The sequence below is a fragment of the Pipistrellus hanaki genome, assembly GCF_964339955.1.
Source record: "Pipistrellus hanaki genome assembly, chromosome: 7".
NCBI classification, from domain to species: Eukaryota; Metazoa; Chordata; class Mammalia; order Chiroptera; family Vespertilionidae; genus Pipistrellus; species Pipistrellus hanaki.
Window position 1 is genome coordinate 87,452,496 of NC_140509.1, and position 12,548 is coordinate 87,465,043.

The 12,548-nt window shown below is 46.9% G+C and overlaps 1 protein-coding gene across 5 annotated transcripts in view; it reads right to left on the reverse strand.

Annotated features, from left to right (window-relative positions):
* Positions 1–12,548, reverse strand: part of PDE10A (phosphodiesterase 10A) — a 157,008-nt gene that overhangs the window by 28,232 nt on the left and 116,228 nt on the right. For all 5 annotated transcript variants that reach the window (XM_084890946.1, XM_084890943.1, XM_084890945.1 and 2 more), the window contains 4 exons: positions 12,082–12,202; positions 10,886–10,935; positions 2,818–2,958; positions 1,017–1,172 (listed from right to left, as the gene is read on the reverse strand). In XM_084890946.1, the coding sequence (XP_084747072.1) occupies positions 1,017–1,172; positions 2,818–2,958; positions 10,886–10,935; positions 12,082–12,202 (468 nt within the window). The remainder of the gene's footprint in view (positions 1–1,016; positions 1,173–2,817; positions 2,959–10,885; positions 10,936–12,081; positions 12,203–12,548) is intronic.

Consider the following 12,548-nt stretch of genomic DNA (forward strand, 5'->3'; position numbering starts at 1 on the left):
GGGAGATCACAGTTCAATTCCCGGTCAGGGCACATGCCTAGGTTGTGGGCTCCATCCCCAATGTGGGGCATGCAGGAGGCAGACGATCAGTGATTCTCTCTCATCAATGATTCTCTCTCTCTTCTTCTCTCTTCCTCTCTGAAATCAATCTATAACAACAAGAAGGTAATATGATAATTAGACCTCATGTCCTTCCAGGTGAAGCCACCTGGGTCCCGGGTGCTGGCTGTGGCTAGAAGGAAGTAGCCTGGGCCCCAGGTGCTGGAGGGAATTTTACTAGTGCATTGGAAAAAGAGGTAAGAAAGAGCAAGCGCGTGCGCAGCGCTTCAGCTGGCAGTGGAGCCGCAGAGGCCCGGGGGAGGACCAGCAGTGAGGACAGGAGCAGGGGAGCCTCGGTGTGCACACGCTCCGGGAGGCTGCCTGGGGGGCCACAGGAAGCACCCCTGCAGAAGGGCGGGAGCTGGCAAGGACGAGGGCACACACAGGCTCTGACTAGGAGCCCTGCAGCCTTGTTGCAGGGGCTGGTGCGGGAGGGGCCGGTGGGGACGGGGTGTGCCACCGGGCAGAGGACAGGTGCGGCCAGGAGGGTGTGGCAGGCACACTGCACTGTGCACTGATGAGCCAATCCCCGCTCAGGGAAGAGGGACAGAACGCACTGTCCTCGCGTGGATCTAGTGCTGGCGCCTCATGCACGACAGTCTCAAGGAAGCTAACGTTTTAGGAAAATGTGAGACCTCCAGAATATGGGAACTGTCTGGGGTTATCTTCTGCTTTGTCTGGTTTACAACAGGACGTCCTCTGACTTTTATTGTCTCAATGGATTCTCACTCTAAAATGCCTAATTTCCAGTTTAATCAGTCCCCTCTCTAAATAACCAGAAAACAAAACAAGTTTTAAAAGTCATTAGTATAGAATCAAAAGCAAACTGGCTTTAACTATTCATTCATTCATTCATTCATTCACTGCGACTCTGACGGAGCACCTCGGCCAGCACAGCCCCAGCCCTGCCGCCTCACCTCCTGCTGGCGCAGGGAGAAGGAGTCCTTGCCCCAGTGCCGGTACAGCTCCAGGATGCCCACCAGGTCGCCAATCGCCGTGACGATCGGCAAACAGAGAACAGACTTGATCCGAGTCCCTGATTCCAGTCCAGTACCGCCTGGAAATCGTTCATCCTGGAAAATTAAATGGGGGAAGGTAGCAGCTCAGTAAAATGAATGGAATAATGCACTTATGGCCCTGATTCCTGTGAAATCACCTCATACTCAATCAATAACAAGCAGTCCCTTTCAAGGAAAAGCCAAGGGACCATGGCCACCATCGGCAGTGCTTCAGGAAACTGGCGTCAGCAGTGTGGCTCCTGGACAAACCAGCCCTGAGCCTTAGCTTTGTGCAACAGGCTTCACCCACTCACACACATTCATTTCATGCAATAACCAAAGAAAGGGTGATGGCTAACATGTTATTCACCACCTGCTACAGTTCTAGGACTTCTATAATGGTGTGTTAAGTACAATGCCACAAGTGAACATTCAAATGTAAGTATCATATGAAGGAAATTATATATTAAACGTTTCTCTTTTATTTTGAAGGTTAGAATAACACAAAAGTGGATGTTCCTTTTACCTGAACCTCCAAGACTGATATTAAATATTCAAGTCATCCAATAATTGTCAATTTTTTATCAAAAGAAAAATTGGTTCTTTGAATTTAATAATTTTCTAGCTTAGCCAAATCTCCCAAATGAGTAACAAGACACTAATTCTACTTGTTCAGCTTCTGTTGTCTGCGGGACACTTTTCATGAATCTAGAACAGCACAAATCTACACTTATAGTATAATTTACACTTATAGTAAATCTACACTTATAGTATAATTTACAAACCTTTTGGAAGTTTGCATATACAATAGAGCATTTTCAGATGACAACTTACACAGTATCTACCTTTAATACTTTTTAAAAGTGAAATCTGCTTTGTTTTCTTTTTTTCTAAATAACTAGTTATCTGATTTGTTCAAGGTCACACAGATAGTTGGAGGCAGAACCACAATGAAAACCCACATTTCTGAGTCTTGTTCGGTAGTTTTCAGAGCAAATGGATGGCACCCAGAAACCTGGTGGCACCTCGTCACTCGGAGAACTTCACTTTGTATTACAGTCTCTGCACCCGTGCTTCATCGGGTCCCTAAAACTGCGCTTGCCCCGGCGTCTGCTCTGGCCAACGACAGGGCAGAACATGTGATCGGAGCACAGACTCGGAACCTCACAGGCAGGTCTGACTTCCTCTCCAGGACCCCGGCCGCCACCGTAAGAGTGTGCCAGGCCACCCTCCGAGTGGTGGGGACACCCCTGGAGAGCCGAGGCCATCTGAGGCCGGCCAGCTCCGAGGTGTGGCCAGCTAATGGCAGCGGTGTAAGCAACCAGCCAGGCCCAGCCCAGACCAGCAGGAGGGCCCATCCAGACTTATGGGAACACCAGGTGGTGGTTGTGTGACAACCAAACTCGGGGTCCCCCCGCGATGGCTATCCATTCACACATATCCTGCTAAAATGTGACCTACCGGCAGTTACCACTTAGTCTGCATGAGGATAAATATACATTTTCATGATTAGTTATACTGGCATACACTTAGTGAGCATGTGAGACATGGTTTTCTGAGTACAAAAACTTTGTTCACATACAAAGTCATGACTGACGTGTGTCTTGCTTTGATGCTTTAATAAAATGGCTTAAATTATACCATCAACGTGATAAGTCTTCTCTCTCAATTAACACTTCCCCCCACCTCCTGGAGGGGGCGGCACTGAGGAGCCACGTACCCCAAGGATGTCTTCCACGAGCAGCGTCTTCCGGGACTTGGCCACGTAGGCGGAGGTGGTGGTGCCATTGGCGATGGGCCCCGCAGGGATGAGCCGGGGTTTGCCCTCGTTGAAGCCAGGGGGCGTGAACACACACAGGCTCTGGGAGAAGAGAGAACAGTTTGTAGGCTTCCGTGCACCGTGCATGGGGCAGAGACTCCTGGCGTTTCGTGACAGTCCCGAGGCGGCGGGTGCTGGGGAGGAGCAGACGCGAGGGAGAGGCGCAGTGGCCGGCCTGGAGCGCCTGAGCTGAAACTCACACCCTCACACACACAGGGCGATGCGGGACTTGAGTGAATGTGCACAGAAAGGCTCTTCAGGAGCCGGGCTTGCTCTCTCCGTAACAATGGCCTGGAAGAAAAGGAAGCTGTCCTAGGGCTCAAGATGGTGTCTGACAAGAACCAGACCCACTCTCCCTGCAGCCCGGGCCACCATCTGCAGCGGGTGAGTAACAACGCCCGAGGGTGCGGCTCTGTCCCTTCCCTGAACCTTCCCTCCTCAGAGCCCAGTCTCCTCCGCACACACAGTCCCTCCCCGCTGGGAGGGGCCGCCTGCCACACGCTGTGAAGGCCACGCACGACAGCAGTCAGGACCCGGCTCTGCGCACAAGTTCTGGACGTGTCTGGGGGCACCTGCCCTTGTCAGGTGACTGGGTGGGAGGGTCTAGTTCTGACATCATTTTCAAATTAATGTTTTTAAAAATATGATCCCTTATTTTGGCTAAATCAAATCATATCTCAAAGATCTACTAAACCAGAATGGCTCGCCTATGGGCATCCCCTGGGCGCTGGGCAGCACTCTGACATGACTCCATGACAACATAAACCCAACATGGAAAGCACTGAGGCTGGGTGATGTCTCCCAGCCGACTGCCAGGTTCGATCGGACCGCCGGACTTCCAGGCGGAAGGCCTGGAGCTACAAGCACTGGACCACCCCTCATGCCAAGCACGTCCCTCTGAGCTCAGGCCAGCCCCATGCTGCTCTAGGGAAAGGCAGGAGTTGGGTGTTTATCAACTTTTTAGTTGAGTGGTTTGCTAGCTTTGTAATGTCAGAGACTCCTTTTTCACATAAAATCTCATCGATAATCACAAGACGTGAGCTGCCTACACCTGGCCCTCCCATGGCGGGAACGGACGGGGAGAGGGACGGGACACCGCTGCCTCACACATCCCGTCCTGGCGGGCAGCTCCGCTCCAGTCACAAGCGCCCTGCCTCAGCCAGGGCAGTGCTCGCGCAGCACTGGCTACTGAGTACGTGACGGTGGAACTATACTTAAGTGCTTCTATTTTAAAGTATTTAAATACAAGTCACACACTTTAAAGAATACAAACATTTACACTGTAATACACAAGATGATGAATAACCATTCCACCTCGTTTATTTTAAAGAGGCAGATACCAGTCCCTGGGTGTGAAGCTGCTATCGTTCTATGTGCACATGGCACCGAGGCGGCAAGGTCTTCACTGCGTGTGCCACCCTCGTCGCAATAATTCCATGTGCGCGACTGGGCGGAGCGTAAAAATGAGTCAAGAACAGGAAGAGAGAGGATTTCAAGACAGACATTTACAGGATGCGGTATATTTGGCTTGCAGACAAATCGGGATGGACGTTGGTTTTCCCAAGCCCTGGGGAAATCCATCAGGAGGAGGTGCCGGCACTCCTGTCTCCGCCAGACAGGCTCCGGAAATGAACTGCAGGCGAACCGAGAGGCGCAGACAGCTCTTGAGGAGCTTCCCGTGCGGATGGAAGGCCTGTGCCCAGCAGCGCCCAGCAGCAGCTCTTACTGATTATCGTTGTGCTGACTGCTGTTTGTCGTTTTGGATGACTTTGCTCAACGGCATTAAGAATAAATTTAATATTATCTTCACGTTATACTTACAGCATCATAAAAAAGCAAGTTTGAAAAAATGATTTAGTGGGAGACAGAACAGACTCTCACAATTTATTTTAAATACCTAATTTTTAAATGAAATGGGAATGTGTGATTCATTACCATCACTAAATCGACAATTCTACTTCCTTTGGTAAACACTTGCTCTCATTTTTCCTTCTATATGCAATTCAAAGGTCACTTTATTCATGAAACTTCATTTTATGGGAAGGCTCTAACTCACAACCAGTCAAACTTCAGAAACACTTTTTAAGAGGGAGTTCTTTAGGTGGACCGTTATTTCTCCCAGGAGACACTAGATGGCGCTAGGTGGCAAGTGAACCTAGGTCCATGAAGATGGCTGAGCCCATAGGCAACTGGACCTGGAAGTAGATTGGTGACTTGGTTTGCTCATTTCTTAAAAATAAACCTGCTAGTTTATTACACAACTGAAAAGCCACACAATTACTGTAAACTCCTGGCTCCAAACTGGCTGCTAAAACCAACAGGCAGACAGCTATCTAGGAACTTACTTGATATATTAAAAACTATTTATGTATTATTAGACTCTACACGGTGCTCAGCTGTTACAGAGCTCTATGGGTAACACAGGAGCACTAATGACAATGCCATGAAGTATGCCAGGTGCCAACCAGCGGGGGGTGTGAGCAGGCATGAGAGAAGAACATAAGAACCCGAGGGTGGAGTGAGCCCGGTGTTAGCCTTGGAAACACTGGGGTTGTCCCACGGCGTTTCTAGAACACCTGGCAGTCACGTGCCAGGCGCTGCTCTGGCCCGAACTCAGCGGCACCTGCTTCCTCTCCCAGCTCCCCGCTCTCACAGGTTCACTTCTCCCCAAAAAGGCCTTTATTTCCCCCTTACCTCTGAGCGAGGTCTTCCAAGCTCTGCTCAACAGAGCCAATCAGACAACGGCTTTCAATGGGACCCGCCCCAGCACCCCCCCAATGCCGGGACTCGGAGCACCGTCGTGCCTCCCTGATCCCTTCAATGCCACGTGCAGTGATTTAGTGTGGATTTCTCCATCTCCCCTCTGGCTGCACATTCCTTGACCACAGAAAGGACTTGTTCTTTGCCTTTGTGTGCTCTGCAACGGAGCACCGTTTCTGGTACGTTGCAGGTGTTAAAATGGCTTGTTGAATAACGTTCTCATGAAGTAACATTTAAGCATGCAGGTTAAATGACCTCTGAGGAAATGTAAGACTCTTGTCAAAGTCACCAAGTAGTGAATCGCACTCACTAGTCTGCCTCCAGAATCAAACTCTTGTGGAAAACTACTTAAACAGTGCTGATCAACTCCTACTACCCTGTTTCCCCGAAAATAAGACAGTGTCTTATATTAATTTTTTCTCCCAAAGTTGCGCTAGGTCTTATTTTCAGGGGATGTCTTATCTTTCCATGCGCTAGGTCTTATTTTCGGAGGATGTCTTATTTTCGGGGAAACACGGGTAGTTTTCAGAAAAGCACTACTTGAGATCCATCTTCAGTGTCTTCCACTTACTGGTCTGCAGGGTTTCTATCACTGTTTGCATTAAATAGAGTACCTTAGAATTCCTCGGAAACTTTCCATTTTAGTTAGACTTTCACTTTTAACTGTCTAAGACCCTCCTATATTTGTCGTTTTCACTGTAACCAATGTTTTGCTATTTTTAAATCCTTAGGCATATGAGTGTTTTCTCTTCCTTGTCAATAGGTTGGCAGTGGCTTATCTTTAAAGGATCCGGGGTTTCTTTTCCTGTATCCATAAGTGAAATTGCTCAATGCCAGAGGCAGGGATTTTAATTGACGATTAAAATCATGTGGGTCACGTGGTCAAGCCCAGTAAAAACGTGTCCAAGCAATACATCCACTCACTCTTCTTCTCTTATTTATTAATGCTCCAAAAATGTATTAAAATGTTTAATACTTTAAGGATGTGAATTTTCCACTGTGAACTAAGTAAGTTCACAACTTTAGCAAAATTGTAATTCAGTTTCATCACCATTGTTCTCTAAATATTCCACTCACTGTATCTGTTCTTTTCTTTGTTCAAAGAGTAACTGGCTTATTGTTTACATTTAAATATAAAGGTGAAATTTCCTTGTTTTCAGCCATCATGGGGATCTGAATTTCTTAAATAGGAGCTAAATACATCAATGCAGAATATGATTTAAAGAAAGGGAACCCCAAGTTGGTAAATCCTAAAATAAGAAACTGAATTAAAAATATGACTTTTTTGATCTGTCAGCAACTAAAAAGACTCCTGCATTTTCTGCCCATTTTCGGTGAGTGTTTTGCATTATAGATTCCAATGTTCCAATGTTTACTGTGTAAACTTTGGGGGAGCTCGACCTTCACTGTAGACTGAGCCTCCACAAGTCAGGTGACCTCCCTCCCCGAACCCTTTCCTCCCTCGGCTCAGCGGCTCCTGCTCTCGTGGCACGTGCCCTCCGGTCGGCATCTTCGGGAGCAGGTTCGCTCCGGCTGAGACGTCCTTTCCCCCAGGCCTGCACGTCCCTCCAGGAAGCAGATAAGCTGTGGGGGCTTCAGCCTGACTTTTTTCTTTCTTTCAATAGGTGGACCTATTCTACGTGTAATTTTGTTGTGACATATTTTTACGATGAGTTTCATAATCACACTTGATGTTTTATTAGTGTTTTAATGCTATGTAGCTCATTTTCTATACTAGTAACTTGGTATTTTCTTTACATTTTACCTCTGTTGTAATATTAATGCCGATATTTAATTATACTACTGAAACTTTTGATATATTTAAATATTACTTAAAATTGTGTTTCTCAATACATCAATTCCAGAAAATTAACTATTTCTACTCATTCTCATTCATGAAAAAAAGAATACTTTTACAAATATAAGAATTTTATAATTCCTTCTATCTCTATCTCAATCCATGGTATTTATTGATCTACACTTAAAATTATCTCATTCTATTTAGGTTGCATATTGTAACTTTGTCACCAAAGCATATACATTTTGTTTTGAAAGTAAGTTATTTAAGAAAAGCTTTCTAACTATGATTCAAAATCCATGGGCAATCTTTAAAAACATTGATAAACTCGTATAAATGGTAACTTTCATGTGCAAAAGGAAGGAATATAAGGAAATATACATGCATCTGCTCATCTGTGCAAAGAAGTGTTTTATTTTATTTAATGGGGGTATTAGCTTACATTGCAGAAGTATGCCAACATCTGTTGCAAGCAATATGGCAGATTAGATCATTTGACACTCTTGAAAAAAAACAACTTTAAAATTATGTGAAGGTGGGTGTAGTATCATTTGCAAATCCTTTAAAACGCAGTGCTGGGCTGAGGAGCAAGGAGGACCCACAAACATCGAGGAGGAAGTGCAGACGGGGATTCTGGGTAAGCCAACCCCAAACTGGGAAGCAACCAAAGCCTGGACATCGCGACGTTCCCTCGGGAAAGCCGCCTGGTGACCCGGAGGAAGAGAAGCCGGGGTCCTCTCCAGGGAAAGCTCGGGGAGACCTGGGGGGCCGCCCCGCTGAGCCTGAAGGCAAACACACTCACAGTCACAAGGGCACCAGAGCCTCGTGCACTTACTGCCGAGCGAGAACGGAACTCTCCGCTGAGAAACTAGCTGTGCGTCCCGTGGGTGGAGACCAGAGAATCAACCACTTGTAGGCAGAAAACAACTCAATTAGATAATTAGTTTAATGGTCTTGGATCGGCCACGCCTTCCGCAAGCGATGGTCAGAAACAAATGCATAACCTATCTCTAGGAAAGAAACTGCCACATGAGCTTAAAGAACACCCACTGTAGCCCTAACCTGTTTGGCTCAGTGGATAGAGCATGGCCTGTTTACTGGGTCTCAGTTTCGATTCCAACCAAGGCCATGTACCTTGGTTGTGGGCTTGATCCCCCAGCAGGAGGTAGCTGATTGATCTTTCTCTCTCATTGAGGTTTCTAACTCTCTATCCCTCCCCCTTCCTCTCTGTTAAAAATCAATAAAAGTATATTTCTAAAAAAAAAATACTCATTGTAAAAGGTCCAAGAAATAATAAGATTCACAGTTGAAAAATGGAAAACATAAAACATATAAAGAAATAAGTCACCTTCTATGAAAGATGGAAGAAATGAAAGGAAGGAAACTAAATTCAGAAAGAATATAAAGAAGGTATAATTCATCTATTTCAAGAAATAAAAGATAAGTCCAGGGGATTAAACACTGTAATGAAGGACTGAGACAAATGGAACATAACCAAAAAGTAACTGTCTTCTAGCAATCTACAGAGAGATGATATACACCAACCTGGACCCTTTATCCAGCCAAAGCATCTTTAGAGAGCGTGGTGACAGACATATTCAGACAGGCAAACACTGGCTCCCATCACAGGTTCTTGCTTAGGGAAATCACCAGCCCAGAGGAAGGACTCCAGATGGAGCAGAAAAGCAAGAAGGGAGAGCGAAGGGCAGCTGCAGACACAGCTGAGGAGACGCTCGGAGCGTCAGTGTCTCCCACCCACAGACACCAAGGCCTCGCCCCCACGTCGATTACACAAACGAGAAAATACAGTCAACAGAATACAGCACCCACCCTAAGGCTCCCCTCCCAGATCAGCCCTCTGCTCCAAAAGCTTATGTTCTAGGCCAGTGGTCAGAAAATTCTTTAGTCCACAAAGCAAATATCAACAGGTGGACTCCCTTCCACCCTGAGCTCATATGCCCGGCAGTAAATAAGAATAAATGCAATCATACCAGAATTTTCTAAAAGAAATTGTTACTTTTTAATAAAAATCCCAAAATGTAGAAGTAACTTTTTAGAATGAACAGAGAACAGTGAGATCCATTTGTTACCTTAGTATCTTAGCCACCTTCAAGTCCCACCAGCACGGGACAGGCAGAGCAGGTGGAGACAGAGGGGCACCTGGGTAAGGCCCCTTCATAAGCACTCTGGTGGCTGACTGTATGAACCCACCGAAGGAGATGCTGGGGGAATACCGAAATGGCTGAGAAAAGGTCCCTAAAGACCTTCCTATCCCGTAACAGTGAGAACACAGGGCTGGGGAGGTGCGGGGTCCCCTACGAGCTAGGGAATCCAGCCAGTCGGCACTGCCCGCACCTCACTTTCCGGCCTGCCCTGCTGTAGACTCAGGAGACCACAACGAACCCTCAGCTACTGCGTCTCCACTCCCATCCCCATTTACACACACGAACAGCCCAGGACCTGAGTATCACGCTGCAAAAACACATGCCAATCTCAAACCATAACGCCAGACGCACCACAGGAGCTTGCCAAACCAATTTATAACGGAGTTGCAATATTTAAGCTCTGAGTGTAAGAACATCCTTCTAAAACGCGTACGTGTGTTTAATGCCGCAATGGCACTGAGAGGCCGGGAAGTGGACACGTGAGACTCTGCACGCCGCCAGGTAAACCAGCGACACGGCCAGTCCGCCCCGGAGGAAGGCAGAGCAGCCACGCCAAGGCCGCCCCGGGAGGGCCAAACCGGGCCATGCAGCTCAGGGAGTCACTTCCGAGAATCTCCCTCCCAAAACACTGAGTTGTCTTCAACAATCTAAAGTTACATTTTATTTTATTTCTTAAAAAAGGTTCTTTATTGACTTTTAGAATGAGAGGGAAAGAAAGAGAAACATCAATGTGAGAGGGGAGCATCAATTGACTGCCTCCTGAACTCCCCACTGGGGACCGAGCCCACCACCAAGCAGGTGCCCTGCCCGACATCTACAGCAGCCTTCCAGTGCAGGGGCTCTGCCCCACCTGCTGAGCCGCACCGGCCGGGCAGAGAGCCGCCTCAGGTTTTAACAATGCTGACCTTCTGTTCTCACTTTGCTCTGCTGCAGATGGTGTGTAACAGGGCTGTCCACAGGGTGAAATAGCTTCTTCACAAAACCATAATCTAGAAATGTCATCTGTAAGGTAGAACACCACACACCACAACCCAAGCAATCAGTAAATTATAAGACTTTACCCCTCACTGTGCCATGTTGGTAAAATTCTCGGCTGTAAACACCACATACAGAAACAAACAGTAAGGGGAACTTAAAGCACTTCATTCCAATATGTCTATTACGATGTTAACGTAACAGTTTACTTTCTAAAAAGCTTATGACATTTTCTTAACTAGGGCGCCAAAATCTAAATGTAGATACTTACATTATTGCACTCGCCAAGGAAATACAGTGCAAATCCATCCGCTTTTGTGGCTGCCAAGGCAATGAGAGAGGAAGAGACTGATGGGAACAGAAGACACAGCACGGGAGCCCTCGAGGCCAGGCCTCGGCACCGAGACGGTCAGTGGTTCTCTAACAGTCGCCAGTCGTGCGGCAAACTGGACGCAATGGCCTGTGGCTTTACCCCTTTACACACGTAGAGCGTTTTCATTTACTTTCATCAGCCATGGCCACGTCTAGGATGTGACATCCTCAACTCACAGAGCAGGCAGGGTAATATGTGATAACGTACTTGGCAAACTTGAAAATCAGAATTATTGAAAAAATATTTTTACAATCTGAGAGTTGTATTTAATTTTCAAAGTATTAAAAATACCAGAATTGATTTTCAGAATATTGAATAATCAATATAAGCATCAGCCAAAAAGAATTCTGCCGAAACCGGTGTGGCTCAGTGGTAGAGCATCAGTCTGCGGACTGAAAGGTTCCGGGTTCGATTCCGGTCAAGGGCATGTACATTGATTTCGGGCACATCCCCCGTGGGGGGTGTGCAGGAGGCAGCTGGTCGATGTTTCTCTCTCATCGACGTTTCTGGCTCTCTATCTCTCTCCCTTCCTCTCTGTAAAAAATCAATAAAATAAAAAATAAAAAATAAAAGAATTCTGCTCGCATCTGCACATCGTCACTGACGAGAGCATGCTGGACTTCGCTAGCATGCTTCGGGGTGGGCTGGCGGCAGCTCCCCCAGCAGAGAGTACGGCTCAGAGCAACGCCCGAATCTCACTCCTTCCCGCAGTGTGGCCTGTCCCTACCGCAGCTCTCTCAGCAGCCGGATGGTCATAATAGTACATAAAGTTGTCACCTGCCCAAATAAATTTAAAATGCTGCTTTTTCCCTAAAATTAGTGATTTCTTGTTTAAATGTGACTTGGTCCAATAAAACTATACAAAGGAAGCCAGGTTTGAATGAGAAGGCATAGTACACTCCATTTAAACTTCAGGCAGATGCTGTTTTTGGGATTCTGAGAGTTTCAGAATAAAACGTTTTCACTTCCAACGTTAGCCCAAGAACAGAAGGAAGCACATGGCGCCCCCTGCCTCTCCGTGAGCACATGGTGGCGCCCTTCTCTGCCAGGCAGTGGCGAGCCAGCTGTCCTCCGTGTAAGCCACGCGGTCTCACCTGTTCTGATGATGCTGCTCAGCTCATACAGCAGCAGCTGGTTGTCCCCGCCCGTGTCCAGCCGCTGCTCGATGTAGCTGTTCAGTTCATACACGACTCCCTGCATGTTCGTATCTTGGTACTTCAATAAAAACATAAACGGCACGATTAAATATAATAAAATTCCTTCCTTCATAAAACATACCCAACTGTATGACTTTATATACTTTTACACAGCATGGTTTAATATATTCTACGATAAAATAGGGGACAAAGTAAAACTGCTATGAGCTACTTAGAGTTAGCACAGACCCCATGCATGCCTATTTATATCAAATATCGCAGCTGTTTCTCAGGTTTTACATATGCTGCCGGCACCTTCATCAGTGAAAACGGTCCAAATGTGCCAGTGAGTGAAGCATCAAGAGGCCAAGCTCCTGCACCACCGGGAAACCGAGAGCATCGCCGTCCACCTCTGCATCCCTGTG